General features: G+C 44.6%; 1 protein-coding gene across 1 annotated transcript in view; it reads left to right on the top strand.

Moving 5' to 3' along the window:
- LOC135900863 (scoloptoxin SSD14-like) overlaps window positions 1-13360 on the top strand; it is a 30139-nt gene extending 16779 nt beyond the window's left edge. The window contains exons 9-13 of the mRNA XM_065430452.1: window positions 1700-1769; window positions 2389-2576; window positions 9204-9441; window positions 11884-12012; window positions 13139-13360. Of these exons, the coding sequence (XP_065286524.1) occupies window positions 1700-1769; window positions 2389-2576; window positions 9204-9441; window positions 11884-12012; window positions 13139-13282 (769 nt within the window). The 3' untranslated portion in view covers window positions 13283-13360. The remainder of the gene's footprint in view (window positions 1-1699; window positions 1770-2388; window positions 2577-9203; window positions 9442-11883; window positions 12013-13138) is intronic.
- The last annotated feature ends 220 nt before the right edge of the window (window positions 13361-13580 follow it).

The raw sequence follows: 13580 nt of genomic DNA, 5'->3' as shown, positions 1-13580 counted from the left end.
GATTGTGCGACCGAGCCAGCTCTCAGGCATTATGAACAAAACCTGGTCGTGTCATATTCGGGACGATTGGCAACCTTAGTGATAATTTCCCATTGTGGTTTGTAGGGCGCGCCCCAATTTTCTGTAATAATCCATCCTACGAGACGGAACACCGCTAAATACCAGAGGCAAAAACAAGAGAGACCGCTGCTGGCCAAATGAAAGGAACTGTTCGGCGAAGCCATTGGCATCACAGCCATTGCAGTTAGAGAAATTTGGAGGACGTTTCGGAGAATTAGTTTTTCTCGGCAACCACTCCGCCATATTTGGCGAGGTTTGTTGCATTTAACAGAAAACTTAAAATCTAGTGACTGTTGGTTTTTTCCATTTAGGTCGTCAATGTTTTATTAAATATTGGCAAATATCGACAATATTCAGAAAACCAAACTATCAAGTTTACAACACTGTAACTCAGCAATTAAAAATGATATCAGACTTCTGTGAATTGCATCTAATAGTACATCTAAAGCGAAAAAAATCGATGTTACACATGAATCTAAAAAAATGTTGAAAAATGAAAATACACGTTTTGCAGAGTCCTTGTTCAATACGTAACAAATTCACGTAAAATATAACATGAACAACGAATTTTTCCGCTTTCCATGCTCTAATGGGTGCCGTTTACAGAACCGCGATATCTGTTCTTGATGCAGAGTTATCACTTTATAAACTTCGGGCTTCTATTTTTTCAAGCTCCCAAATTTTGAAAATCTTTTAAACAAAATTCAGGCCCAAAACCGAAATTCCGATTCAACGTACACTAGAATTTAACTTTCCTTCTCACATTCAACAAATTTTTTAAAAATCGGTCCAGGAGTTATCTCAGACAAACGTTTTTGCGTTTTACGTGTATTTGAACAGGCCGCGTCGAAATTGGGCACGTCCCATTCTTAAGAGTGGAATGCGATAGCATTCAAAGATCCCTGACTTCTCACGCTTCCCAGCAACTAGAGCGTATGTAACCGTAATGTTTATGGGAAAGGCTGGCCGCGAACGCTTTGAACGAAGGCGGGCTTTTTGTAGAAACGCTACCTTTATGTAGGCCACGATGCGGCGAAAGCTAGAAGCCAACTGGCGGTATTGCAAGGAACCGGGCGCGCCACTCCGTGGCCTCCAAGATACTCGCGTGCCGGCGCCCGCAGATGGCGGACCCCGTGGCCGGTCTATGGTTGGTAGAAACGCTTAAAAAGAGGTTTCTTCAAGTTTTTGCGTAACAGAATTATGTTTTCTCGTATAGTCAAATTACGATACGACGCTATCATGTCTGTGGCTTGTGTGTAAGTCGTACTTTACGATTTTTATACGTATTTTACCTTGAGAAGTTCAATTAGTTCAGTAACTTCCTTGCACTATATGGGAGACCGGGGTATAGGTGGTTCGAATTGTTTTTAACCGAAATGATGTCCGACACTGTACGCTGGGGGCCAACGTGTGACGCTGACGCCGGATTTTCTACGACACCAGGCCCTTAACGCTATCGCGTTAACACACACACACACACACACACACACACACACATATATATATATATATATATATATATATATATATATATATATATAAAGTTAATGCATAAGCTGCTCGTATTATTTCATTTGAAGCTGTGCTGAACGCATCTTGATTAAGACACTGTACCCGGCTTTCCCTTTCTTCCTCAAAGTTTCGTGGAGGCGTTGAAGTTTGGCTTGGCAAAGCGGCCGGAGCTTGGAGACGATCAAAGCGTCAAAGACGTGAGTACATTCCAAGGAATCGGTGGCAAATGTAAATTCACTGAATTATTTGTCGTGGCTATCGACGAAACATTTAGGTGTGCACAAACACACACAACGCAAACACATGCACGCACACTATCTATCTATCTATCTATCTATCTATCTATCTATCTATCTATCTATCTATCTATCTATCTATCTATCTATCTATCTATCTATCTATCTATCTATCTATCTATCTATCTATCTATCTATCTATCTATCTATCTATCTATCTATCTATCTATCTATCTATCTATCTATCTATCTATCTATCTATCTATCTATCTATCTATCTATCTATCTATCTATCTATCTATCTATCTATCTATCTATCTATCTATCTATCTATCTATCTATCTATCTATCTATCTATCTATCTATCTATCTATCTATCTATCTATCTATCTATCTATCTATCTATCTATCTATTCTCATCTCATCTCATCTCATCTCGAAAACAGTCTACGGCCACTTACTATGCTTCTTCAAGGTTTGTCAACCAACTAGTCCTCACTAACCACTTTTCTGCGCGAACTAACCGACTATCCATGAACAGTATAGTGCCAAGTAGGGCTGATTTGTCTCTGTATTACAGAGGCAGTCTAGAATGGTGACCGACACAATCGGATTCGCTGCGCAAAATTACGACAAGACGAAGCCCCTGGCATCGCCACAAAAGTACGGCATCAAGTACGCGCCCGACGAGGACTTTGGCGGCGCGCAGTTGACTGTCGTCGCGCCCAGCGGCGACGCTCTGTCTGTCACGTCCGGGCTCAATGGAATGTGAGTCTCTTTACCTAACAGCGCGAAAAGGCACCGGGAACAGAAGGGAGATAATTGCGACTCGTTCGCAGTCCTGAGCCAAATCAGGTGAAACTTGGCGTTAACGCATGGTAATCAAAGTTATTGCTTTTGAACTTTTGATACATGCTCGTCTATGTGTTGCATATGTCTTAGAATTGTGTCGTGATAACTGACAGTGCTGCATAAGTGTCCTGTCTTTTTGTGAATGAGTTTATTGACTATAAGGTAACGGAGAGGTTAATGAGAACTGTATGAACATTCATTTATAAAGAACGAAAAAGAAGAGAAAAGACAACAACAACATAGCGACAAACTAGAGCAACCTTGCTGAATCTCAACCCGTATTCCAGGGAAGCAAACTTTGCAGAGACAACGAGGCTGCTGTGAACGGTACGCTTATTGTTTATAGCGTCAGGGCATTTTTGCGGTTCGACATTTTCGGTTGCATTAGAATCGGAGCTGCGGGACCGGAGCCTTAACTGTTTGTTGCGCGGTTGATTGGTGTGGGTGTTTCTTTTGGTTGTTTTGCACCGCGTATAGTCGCACGAACATCTTTACTGGTAAGAAAATTGCCGGTAGAAATTAATTTATACATCATTCGTACGCGATACCAGCCGCCTCCCTTTGACCAACCACGGAGTATTGATATGCCAGAAGACGTTCCGAGAGGTGAATTGCAGGACGCGACGCCATCTTGATGTGCCCGCACCGTCTAGCACGTGTGGTGTCAGCGTTTGTGTCAGCGTCTTCTACATTGTCCCTAAATATGCTGCGTTCAATGCGTTAGTTGAATGAAGATACCTTAAAACATCCGTGGCCTTTCCCAGCAACAGAAAGGGAGCTACGCTAGAATAATGCGGAATTCATAACGAAACGTGTTCGGAATACTCACAATATTACCTAGAGTACCTAAACATGCCCTCTTACGCGTACATGCTTGGCGAAGTCGCAGTAACGTTGAATCTCTACAATTAGTTTACAATTAGTGCTGCAGCAGTTCAGCTGCAGTATATAGGGTGTGCCAGCTAACGTTAGCCAACCGGTTCAACCCCCGCGTACACACACAAACACACACACACACACACACACACACACACACACACACACACACACACACACACACACACACACACACACACACACACACACACACACGCACGCACGCACGCACGCACACACACACACACGCACACACGCACGCACACACACACACACACACACACACACACACACACACACACACACACACACACACACACACAGGAAAGATAGATTTAAGAAAAAGCCGCACTCTCTAAGTAAGCGTAAGCATTGTGCCATTTGCTCATGTCCGCGCAGCGCGGTGTCGTTATGAATGTTATGAAACTTGATCCGGCCAGTACAAATCAGAGCGCTGCGGCGCCACGAACTGGTGCGGGCGCCGCCGCGAGTAGCATTGACGGCGCAAGCATGGCGCAAGCAAAGTTCTGCAGATGGCGGCGCCAGGTGCGCTGATGACGCTCCGATCATTATAAGCCATTATCGCTATTTAACGCCTTATCCATCCGCGTTATCCCGCGACCTACCGCGTCCGGTCAAGGTCGATTCAAATGGGTCGCGAAGCTTCCGGCGAAAAGCGGTCCAGGTCCATTGGTCATGGACATCAGCAAGGTTGGTTACGTGAGCAGTTAGGCGCCGCGTAGACCAATTCGTGAACGCGATCTGCGGTGACTACAGAGAGTGCCGGCTGCTTATAACTTCGCGCGCTATGTTCCAGCCGGTAACTTAGCGTTGAAGAGAGACAAGCGGACCCGCATCTTGAAAGCGATCAGCGAAAGGGGCGCATTCGGCATGTGCTGAGAGCTCCGTGAGCGCTGTGTTCTCGGCACTTCGGCGTTTAAGCGAGGAGCAGCGCTATTTTGAAAGCAATCATCTTGCGGAACGGATGGACGGACGCTTTTTCTCGTTGGGCAAGCATAGATATGCTTACGCATTTAGAACGAGGCGCAACATGTGATGTTAAGGCCTACCATGTCCGTTCGAGGTCGATTAAAATGGGTCGCGAAGCTTCCAGCGAAAAGCGGTCCAGAGCCATTGGCCACGGACATCAGCAAGGGTATATAGTTGTGCGTGCAGTGATTGAAGCGCGACTTTGTGATGAGGAGCCCCATATTCAGAAACAAAAAGCGTTTTTAATAAAAAGAAACAGTTGGATTTCATTCAACAAAAATAAAATTCCTAATCAATGTTATGCACGTATGGCGAGGAAAGAAAAGACAACTCTCTTTTACATTATTATTAAGAATAAATGTCTCGTCTTTAGCGGCTGCCTATAAAAGGGAGCCGCCGCTATCAAATGCAACGCAATGCAGCTATCGAAGGCGCGCACGTAAACTTCACATGCCGCTATCATTGTTCTTTGGGTGAAGCCTGCTTTTGAGGGCACAAGTTCTCCCAATAAAATACTAGTTTCGTCAAAGTTTTGTTGCCTTCTTCACCGTCACTATTACTTGACAATATATTTACATCCAATTAGGATAGTGCTTGTGTCCTCCAACACTCAATTACGTGTTGCCAGGCCAAAGAAAGAATTGGCAGGATTCCCTTTCCTGCATATGGCATAGGCTGACACCATGTTTTATTATATGCTTTTTTGTATTTTTTTTGCAAAACGTTTTTTAGTGCGCAATCCGCTGGATAGAAGAAAGGAAGAAGGTGACTGGACAGAGGGAGGGGGGGGGGGCGCAATTTTCTTGTTTAAACCATGTTTCACCAACGAGACGAAGCAGCCGCCCTTTTTCGTTAAACGCCTTCAGAATCCACTTCATAATATTTATCATCATCATCAGTTATCATCATCAGCCTAGTTTAAGTTCACTGCCGGACTAAGGCCTCTCTCAGCGATATTCAATTACCCCTGTCTTGTGCTGGCCAATTCAAATCTGCACCATGCCAATTTCCTAATTTTTCTTTCGTCAAGTTTATTTGATTAGAAGCGTACAGCGAATTTCCATCAACTGTTTGGAGCCGTAGCCAAAGGCCATAGAAGTGCAATAATGCACGCAGGTATATGGGTTTCATAGTCGCATTTAAAGCATTATAACAATAGACGAAGCTCACAATTTTCATCTTGTATAAAAAAATTATGACAAAAAATACAACAAACGAAACCAGAAAGAACAACGCTAAACTATAATACATTCAAGAATGATACATATTATTCAAATGGTAGACGAACAAGGTAGTTTGAAATTCTTATTGGCTCATCACGAAATAGAAATCTTCATTGCGAGAAATAACAAAAAAATCATACATATATGAAGCTATTGTATAGGGAAAGGAGAGGTGAAGGCAATGTCCTGATAAGAGAATTATTTGTAAGAAGTATTTTTTGCTGTGATGTTGAAGTTGTGAGCTTTTAATTTCGTCACCTAATTTTCTGTCATCCTCGACTGCGCTTCTGTTCCCTTGGCACCCATTCTGTAACTCTTATCGTCCACCGGTTATCTGTTCTATGCATTATATGGCCTTCCCAGCTGATTTTTATCTCCTAATGTCAACTAGAATGTCGGCTATCCCTGTTTGCTTTCTGATTCACACCACTCTCTTCCTGGCTCCTAACTTTAAGTCTAACAGAATGTGGTTAACCGGCGTCTACTTCATTTTCTTGAAAGTAACAAACTATTAGATCCCCTACAGTGTGGCTTCAAGGAAGGTAGATCCACAAGTGATTGCCTTGTCCGCATTGAGACGAGTAATCGCGATGCTTTTGTGCATAAGCAGTTCTTTTTGTCAGTACTTATTGACATGGAGAAGAAGTATGACACCACGTGGCCTTTCGGAATTCTCCGTGACCTGGCTGAAATGGGAGTGCGAGGCAATTTGCTGAAGGTCGTCCAGAGTTACCTATCTAACCGCGCGTTCCGCAACAGAGTTGGTAATGTGCTATCTCGTAGATTTACACAGGAAACGGGCGTACCACGAGGTGGCGTGCTGAGCTGCACTCTATTCGTTGTAAAAATGAACTCGCTTTATAGCATCATACCACGTACAATGTTTTATTCTGTGTACGTGGATGTCGTACAAATAGGTTTTAAATCATGTAGTCTTTCCATCTGTGAGCGACATGTACAGCTTGGGCTAAACAAATTGCTAAAGTGGGCAGACGAGAATGGGCTTAAGTTAAACCCGCATAAAAGAACATGTGTTCTCTTCTCGAACAAGAGAGGTATAGTACCTGAACCCGCTATTTTCCTTAATCGACAACAACAACCTGTGAGCCACGAACATAAATTTTGAGCCTCATTTTAGACTCTTAATTAACATTTATCCCTCACTTGTAATATCTGAAAGCGAAGTGCATGAAGACAATGAATCTTCTGGAGCTCTTGTCTCGTACATCCTGGGGACGTAACAGAAAGTTCCTTTTGAGCTTGTATAAATGTCTGATAAGGTCACGCCTTGACTACAGTGCTATAGTGTATAACTCTGCTACACCTAGTGCCTTGAAGATGCTAGATTCTATTCACCACTTGGGTATCCATCTTGCTACAAGTGCTTTCAGGACTAGTCCTCTAGAGAGCCTGTACGTTGAATCCAACGAATGGTCTCTACATCTACAAAGAGCACATTTTACTTTCTCTTACGCCCTGAAAGATAAATCAAGTATTCAGAATCCATGCCATCTTACAATTAGCGACTTGTCCACTGCCAGGCTATTCCCTGACCGCCCGCCAGCCACCAGGCCTCTTCTGTCCCTCCGATTGGAAGCACTGTGAGAAGGAACAGGCATCCCTTCTTTTGAAAATGTCCTAATGGCTCCTACTCGGCTTCCACCGCCTTGGGGGTGGCAAACTATCGAATGTGACGTGTCTTTCTTAAAAATATCAAAACGAGCGCCTGAGGCTCACATACAATCACATTTTCTTAAACTTAAATAAAAGTATTCCTGTGCTGAATTTCACACAGATGCTTCGAAGTCTGCTGATGGTGTTGCTTACGCAACTCTCGGGCCCTCATTTTCCATATCTGGGGCACTAAACACACACACAAGCATCTTTACAGCGAAAGCATAAGCTGTACTCTCGGCTATTAAACACGTAAGGCTCACAAACGTCGCTAAGGCTGTTCTCTTCGCAGACTCATTAAGTGTAGTGAAAGCCCTAATTAGCCTACGAAAACACAAGAACTCCGTTTTGATTGAACTATATCAGTTGTTGTGCGCTGCAAATATGTGCAACCAAGTGATCGTCTTATGCTGGGTACCTGGCCACAGGGGCATAGAAGGCAATGTGCCTGCTGACGAAACGACTACGTCAGTGAGTTTTAGCGACAAACATGGAAATACCCATATATCCCTGCCACAGACATAAAGCCTTTTCTGCGCCCTAAACTGAGGAATCATTGGCAAGGCGAGTGGGATACACAAGCAATGAATAAGCTTCACATTGTAAAACCAAAACTGGGGAACTGGATAAGTGGAAAAACAGCACGGTACAAGGAAGTACTTCGTTGCCCATTAAAGATAGGCCACACATACGGCAATAATTCTTATCTCTTGACTAGGAGCGATCCGCCAACTTGTATTAAGTGCGGCAATAGTCTCTCAGCCAACCATGTTCTTATTCAGTGCCCTGCCATAGAAACAGAGAGGAAGAAGTATTTCCCTGCTGCATATTGCGAGAATATACCCCTTCACCCTGCATTTTTTCTTAGCGATGAACCACTTTTTAATCTGCAAACAGTCTTGGATTTTTTAGCCGAAACTGACACCCTAAAAATCATTTGGCCAGGCAACTTTTAGCACATGGCTAGCATCCCTGCCTTCAAGGGCTTTCTTGAAACTCTGGTGTCAGTGTTATGTTTTATGGCATAATGTTTTAACAAAACGCCATTGCCATAGCCCACAGCAGCCTAGTCACCGCCATTATTTGATCACCTATATATTCTACGCCACTTACAGCTACAGGTTTTAGGCCCTTTTACAACCATGTCACATCTACCATGAGGAATTCATTGGGCACGTAATCCATATTACATCGTCAACGTTAGCACTTGTCATGGCGCTCTTTGACCAAACCTGGCCCTTGCGCCATAAAACACCACACATCATCAACTTTACGTCTAACAATGTTCTTTGCATCACTTTTTGCACGGTCCTTAATTTGTTGTCGATTTTCTTTAACCTTCAGTAGAATGCAATGATTGTGCTTTTTTCTTCTGCAGATATAGTGGTATGCTCTCATTCAGTATTTCGCAATGCCTGCCGTATGCCCTCGAACCCATTTTTATTTTTCTGTAAATTTCTTTCTCATATTTACGGTCTCGTATGAGTAGCTGACCTAAATAAACATACTTCTGTCCAAACTCCAGATACTGACTGCAGGTCGTAATTATATTTCCCTTGCCAGGCTATTCAACATTACATTTGTTTCCCGCTTAATAATATTATCATAATCCTATAGTGCCATTGACAGATCACAGATGATAATGTGCTTTCATTGCTCCATGCTGGATGAGTTTAATAAATGTCTTTAAGTGAAATTCTGGCGATTATGAGAGCGACGGAGTCGGGAAGCGGGCTTCATCACTGTCACCCCTGGTCTCTCGCATAAATTAACAACACAGGTTCGGGAGTGGCTTCGAGTCCTCGTCCGGCATTCTGCTCAATAATTACATGGACGCCTTCGCCAAGCCTGGAACGCACTTCAACCTGGACCCATCACCGGCGAACCAGTTGGGTCCCGGCAAGAGGCCCATGACGTCCATGGTACCCACCATCATCACCAAGTTCGCCACGCCTTCCGAGCTGGTGGGCGCCTTCGGCGGCAGCGGAGGCCTCCCGGCCATCTCTGCAGTGGCGCAGGTAAGAAGTAGGCCTAAGGTGTGGTTTATAAAAATGAACGAAACAAACAAAGGGAAAGGATTGGAAGGACATTACTTCTGACCGCATTGTAACTGTGTAGCGCGGTACACTGACACATAAACGGTGTCCAGCAGAAATGCGGTATGGGAAGGTAGTAAAAAGACATAGATAGATTTTAGTGGTGAGTCTAGAGAAGAGGATAAAGTAAGAGACAGCAGGGGGCGGGGAGGGGGGGGGGGGCTGTTCTGCAAGTGTCCACCTAGTGCACGTAGCCATTTTGTCTGCTGCTGGAGTTCTGGCGGGCTGGCTACGAAAAAAAAAAAGAAAAAGAAATACCGCGTGCCGACATCGAATCAGCAAAATCATGCTAATATTTTTAACTAATTCGATCTCCATACGTCGGAGATGCTTGGCCACGGCCAGGCCGAATGTGCTGTGTCACCATCGGACATGCATCTGTAAGTGTTGGCTTCGGTTGTGAGACAGAGGTTTTGGAAATGCCTTTTGGCAGGATTGATACGTACTTTCAAGGCCAACTGAAAGCGGAGTTATTGTAGTTGGAAAAGCACTAAGAATATACCACTTTGGTGGTAGCTTATTCGCAAATCTCTGTTGACTGTGCCAAATTACCTCCAAACGGCGGGCTTTTAATAGATTTCCATACTTTGAACATCATACGCGAATGAATCTGTTTCCACCGGTTATTCTTAAAAGATGGCTGTCCGTCTTGCTACATCCCCTTAGGCGGGCGAAATGTCCTCACTGGAACATAGAATATTGGAAGCGTGTAGTCTCAACGAAACAAGTCCTGTATTCGCGAAGAAGTTGATTCTTACGATAGAACTGTTCCCAGCAAGTCACGGTAGCCAAACGTTGTTAGACATATACGAGGGTCGTTCAAGTCAATCCGGGACTTTTTTTTAAAAAGCAAATAGAAGAACAAATTTCAAAGTGTGGAAAGTGGATTTATTTTTCCGCATAACCTTCAAGTACATTTATACACTTATCTCAGCGTTTAACAAACGCCTGAAATGCTTCGGTATAAAAAGAATTATTATAACAATGGAACAATCGCAGGACACCATTCTTCACTTCATCATCAGTGTTCGAATGTTTTCCCCCAAGGAATTACTTCAGGCGCCCAAACAGGTGGAAATCATTTGGTGCTAAGTCAGGACTATAGGGGTGTGTGTGGTAGTATCTGCCAGTCAAGTTCCTGGATTGTTTGGAATGTGCCTTGAATCGTATGCGGTCATGCATTGCCTTGCAAAAAGACCACGCCCTTTGCGATCAAACCCGGACGATTCTTACGTAAACTCCTGTGCACATCACGCAGAACACAGCAGTAATACTCACTGTTGATAGTGACACCATGTGGTAAAAAATCAACGTGAATTATTCCCTGTTTATCCCAGAATACCCTTCCCATCACTTAACCAGCAGACGCAGCTTTTCGAAATTTCCTGGAAGGTGGTGGTTTCGTATGCTTCCACTGCATCGATGCTCTTTTGGATTCTGGGGTGAAATATTGAACCCATCTTTTGTCACATGTCATGATGCGATTCAGAAAATCCTGGCCTTCCCTTTCATAGCGCTCCTTCAGTTCTCTACAGACTTCAATTCCTCTCTATCTGTCAAAAGTAGACAGCTGCTTTGGTACCCAGCGTGCACTCATTTTTCGGAACAAGAAGTGAACATGAATTATTGTGTTCACTGTTCCTAACGACAGATTACACACCCTTGCAATTTCACGACACGTTATGCGACGATTGTCCACGATCAGCTGCTCCACGCGCTGAATGTTCTCATGTGTGACTAGTGTGGGCTGTGATCCACCACGATCGCGATCGTCAGTAATAGAGATACGGCCATCTTTGAAAAGCTTACACCATTGAAATGTCTTACTGCGACCGAGTGTCACATGACCGTACTGAGCCTGAAGCCTTCTGTAAACTTCAGCAGGTTTTAAGCCCTCGTTCGCTAAAAACTTCATCGCGAGACGCTGTTCCATGCAGGCGTTCACACTGTTGTCCGCCATCTTGAATAACACTCTATCCAGAAGCGCGGCAAATGAGCGCCGTCTACCAGTAACAGGACACAGCTCCAGTTTCTATTGCATACAAAACCTCCAGCCTAGGCGTCCATTTAAACGGGATAAGAAAAAAAGTCCCGGATTGAGTTGAACGACCCTCGTATTTAAGCAAAGGCAGCAGGCCAATACCGAAGGTCAGTTGCCATCGAAGAGCTTTGTGTAGTTGGCGCTAAGTCCTTTAGCTAGTATCCCGAGGCTGCGGCTTGCAGTACGATATCCTGCACGGCGTGCACTCTCGCTATTGCCAAGTTATACTTCTCGTTTTGACCAACCGAACATTTCATCGCTTCTTCTCTTAGTAAGCGTATGTACGGGGTACTGAGTATGTTCGCAACGTTTGTTAATTGCAGCTGATCACCTGCGTTCGCAAGTACGCGCTGCCTCGCTGCGTGTGGAACGATACGCGTGTGCAGCCCACCTTTCGTTCTGCTGCGCCCAACTCGGTGTTTGCGGAGCCCAAGACCAAGCACTTCGACCCGGTACGCATACGCTATCGCTATGAGGGCCGGGACAAGTGTCTGATGCGCTCACCGTATTCACGGGCGCGCTTTTGTATGCTTCACCGCAATACAAATATGCTTGAGGTAGAGCATTTTGCACAAATTGTTTTGTGCTGAAGCACAGTGACGCTTCCTAATTGATGAAAAACAGCGCGCACCAAGAACAAAATGATCTTAGGGTGCTAAGGAGACACATACGAGAGAGAAGCACGAGGCACGCAAGGCGCCAGTGTGTCTGTGTTTCTCTCTTGTTTGCCGTAAAACCATGTTGTCCAAATCGTACCAACTTGGCCATGAAGGAAGTTTTACCGAGAACACAGCGTCGCGGCGAAGCATACGAATAGCCGATAGAGCAAATCGCTATGCGTCAAGGCATCTTGTGTACTGCGGTGAGACACATTCATAGCGACAAGGGTTAACGTGGAATATAGAGTTATTGCGTTCCTGAATTGAATATGTTCAGTTACTGCCTATTTGATCGGGCACGACTCACCAAGGCTAGCGGGCCAGTTCAGCTCCGCAAGTAACTACAAACATTTTAGCGCCACATTTCCCCCTGGAGGTGTGCTTTGGAAACGCTCGAGTATACACTATCCTTATCATGCTGGTTGATGCGCCCCTGCTTGTGTAAGGTCCCAAGGTAAAACTGAAGGTATCGCCATTCTCCCTCTCGCGCTGCCTTCCGCCAGTAATCGTCCCCCTGCACGGAGCGCCGCTAGCGCCCCCTAAAAAGGTATCAGGCCTCTTCACGCGCGTGCAAAATACAAGTAGCTCCTAGGTTGTGTCACACTTATTTATTATCAACACTCGTTTTGAACCATTTTCTCGTGCAGTAGAGCTTGTTCGTGCATATGTCGCGGTAAATTATGCTAGGTGATACAACAACCTTGAAATCTTTTCTGGGCTATGTGACTGCACATAGCCAATCAAGCACGTTCAGTGGCGGGTGGGCTCGAGTTTGAGGATGATTGCAGCTAGATGAAAGAATGGTGCTATATCTTGAAGCCTTGAACCTACGGGCTCTGTACCCGTGCATACACCAACGCCACATCCATCAATCTAACGTTACTATGTACCCATGCCTACACGAAACGCCCTGTCGCAGGCATCCCTTCTTCGCAAGTTGGGCGACAGCGTTACAGAGAAGGCCATCATGTCTGCAGCCACGGGCATCATCGTCACAAAGAGCGGCTCTCTTCTGGCACCCAACGACACGAAGCATGTTGATGGCAGCCGCTCGGGAGCATGAGCAAAAGAAAATCATTCCTACAATGACAAAAAAAAGAAGTAAAAAAAAGGCGTTTTGTTTTCGCCTCAAAATACCTTCCTTCCGAGCCATTCATTAAGACAGGGACCCTTCGTCTCAGTTATTAAGCACCCATATGTTACAGAGAAGAGATGCATGGGAAATTTTTGTTCTCCATCGAAAGCTTAGTGCCAGTTGCTACTACCCGATGAAAGGTAATTTCTAATTCGCAGTTTGCGACGCTTCTATATGAAATCTTCATCCAAGACTGGATCGAGTTAATATATGGAGGATTCGGAGA

Source organism: Dermacentor albipictus, chromosome 2, assembly GCF_038994185.2.
Source record: "Dermacentor albipictus isolate Rhodes 1998 colony chromosome 2, USDA_Dalb.pri_finalv2, whole genome shotgun sequence".
NCBI classification, from domain to species: Eukaryota; Metazoa; Arthropoda; class Arachnida; order Ixodida; family Ixodidae; genus Dermacentor; species Dermacentor albipictus.
Note: the sequence above shows the minus strand (reverse complement) of the source record. Positions and strands in the feature narration are given on the sequence as shown.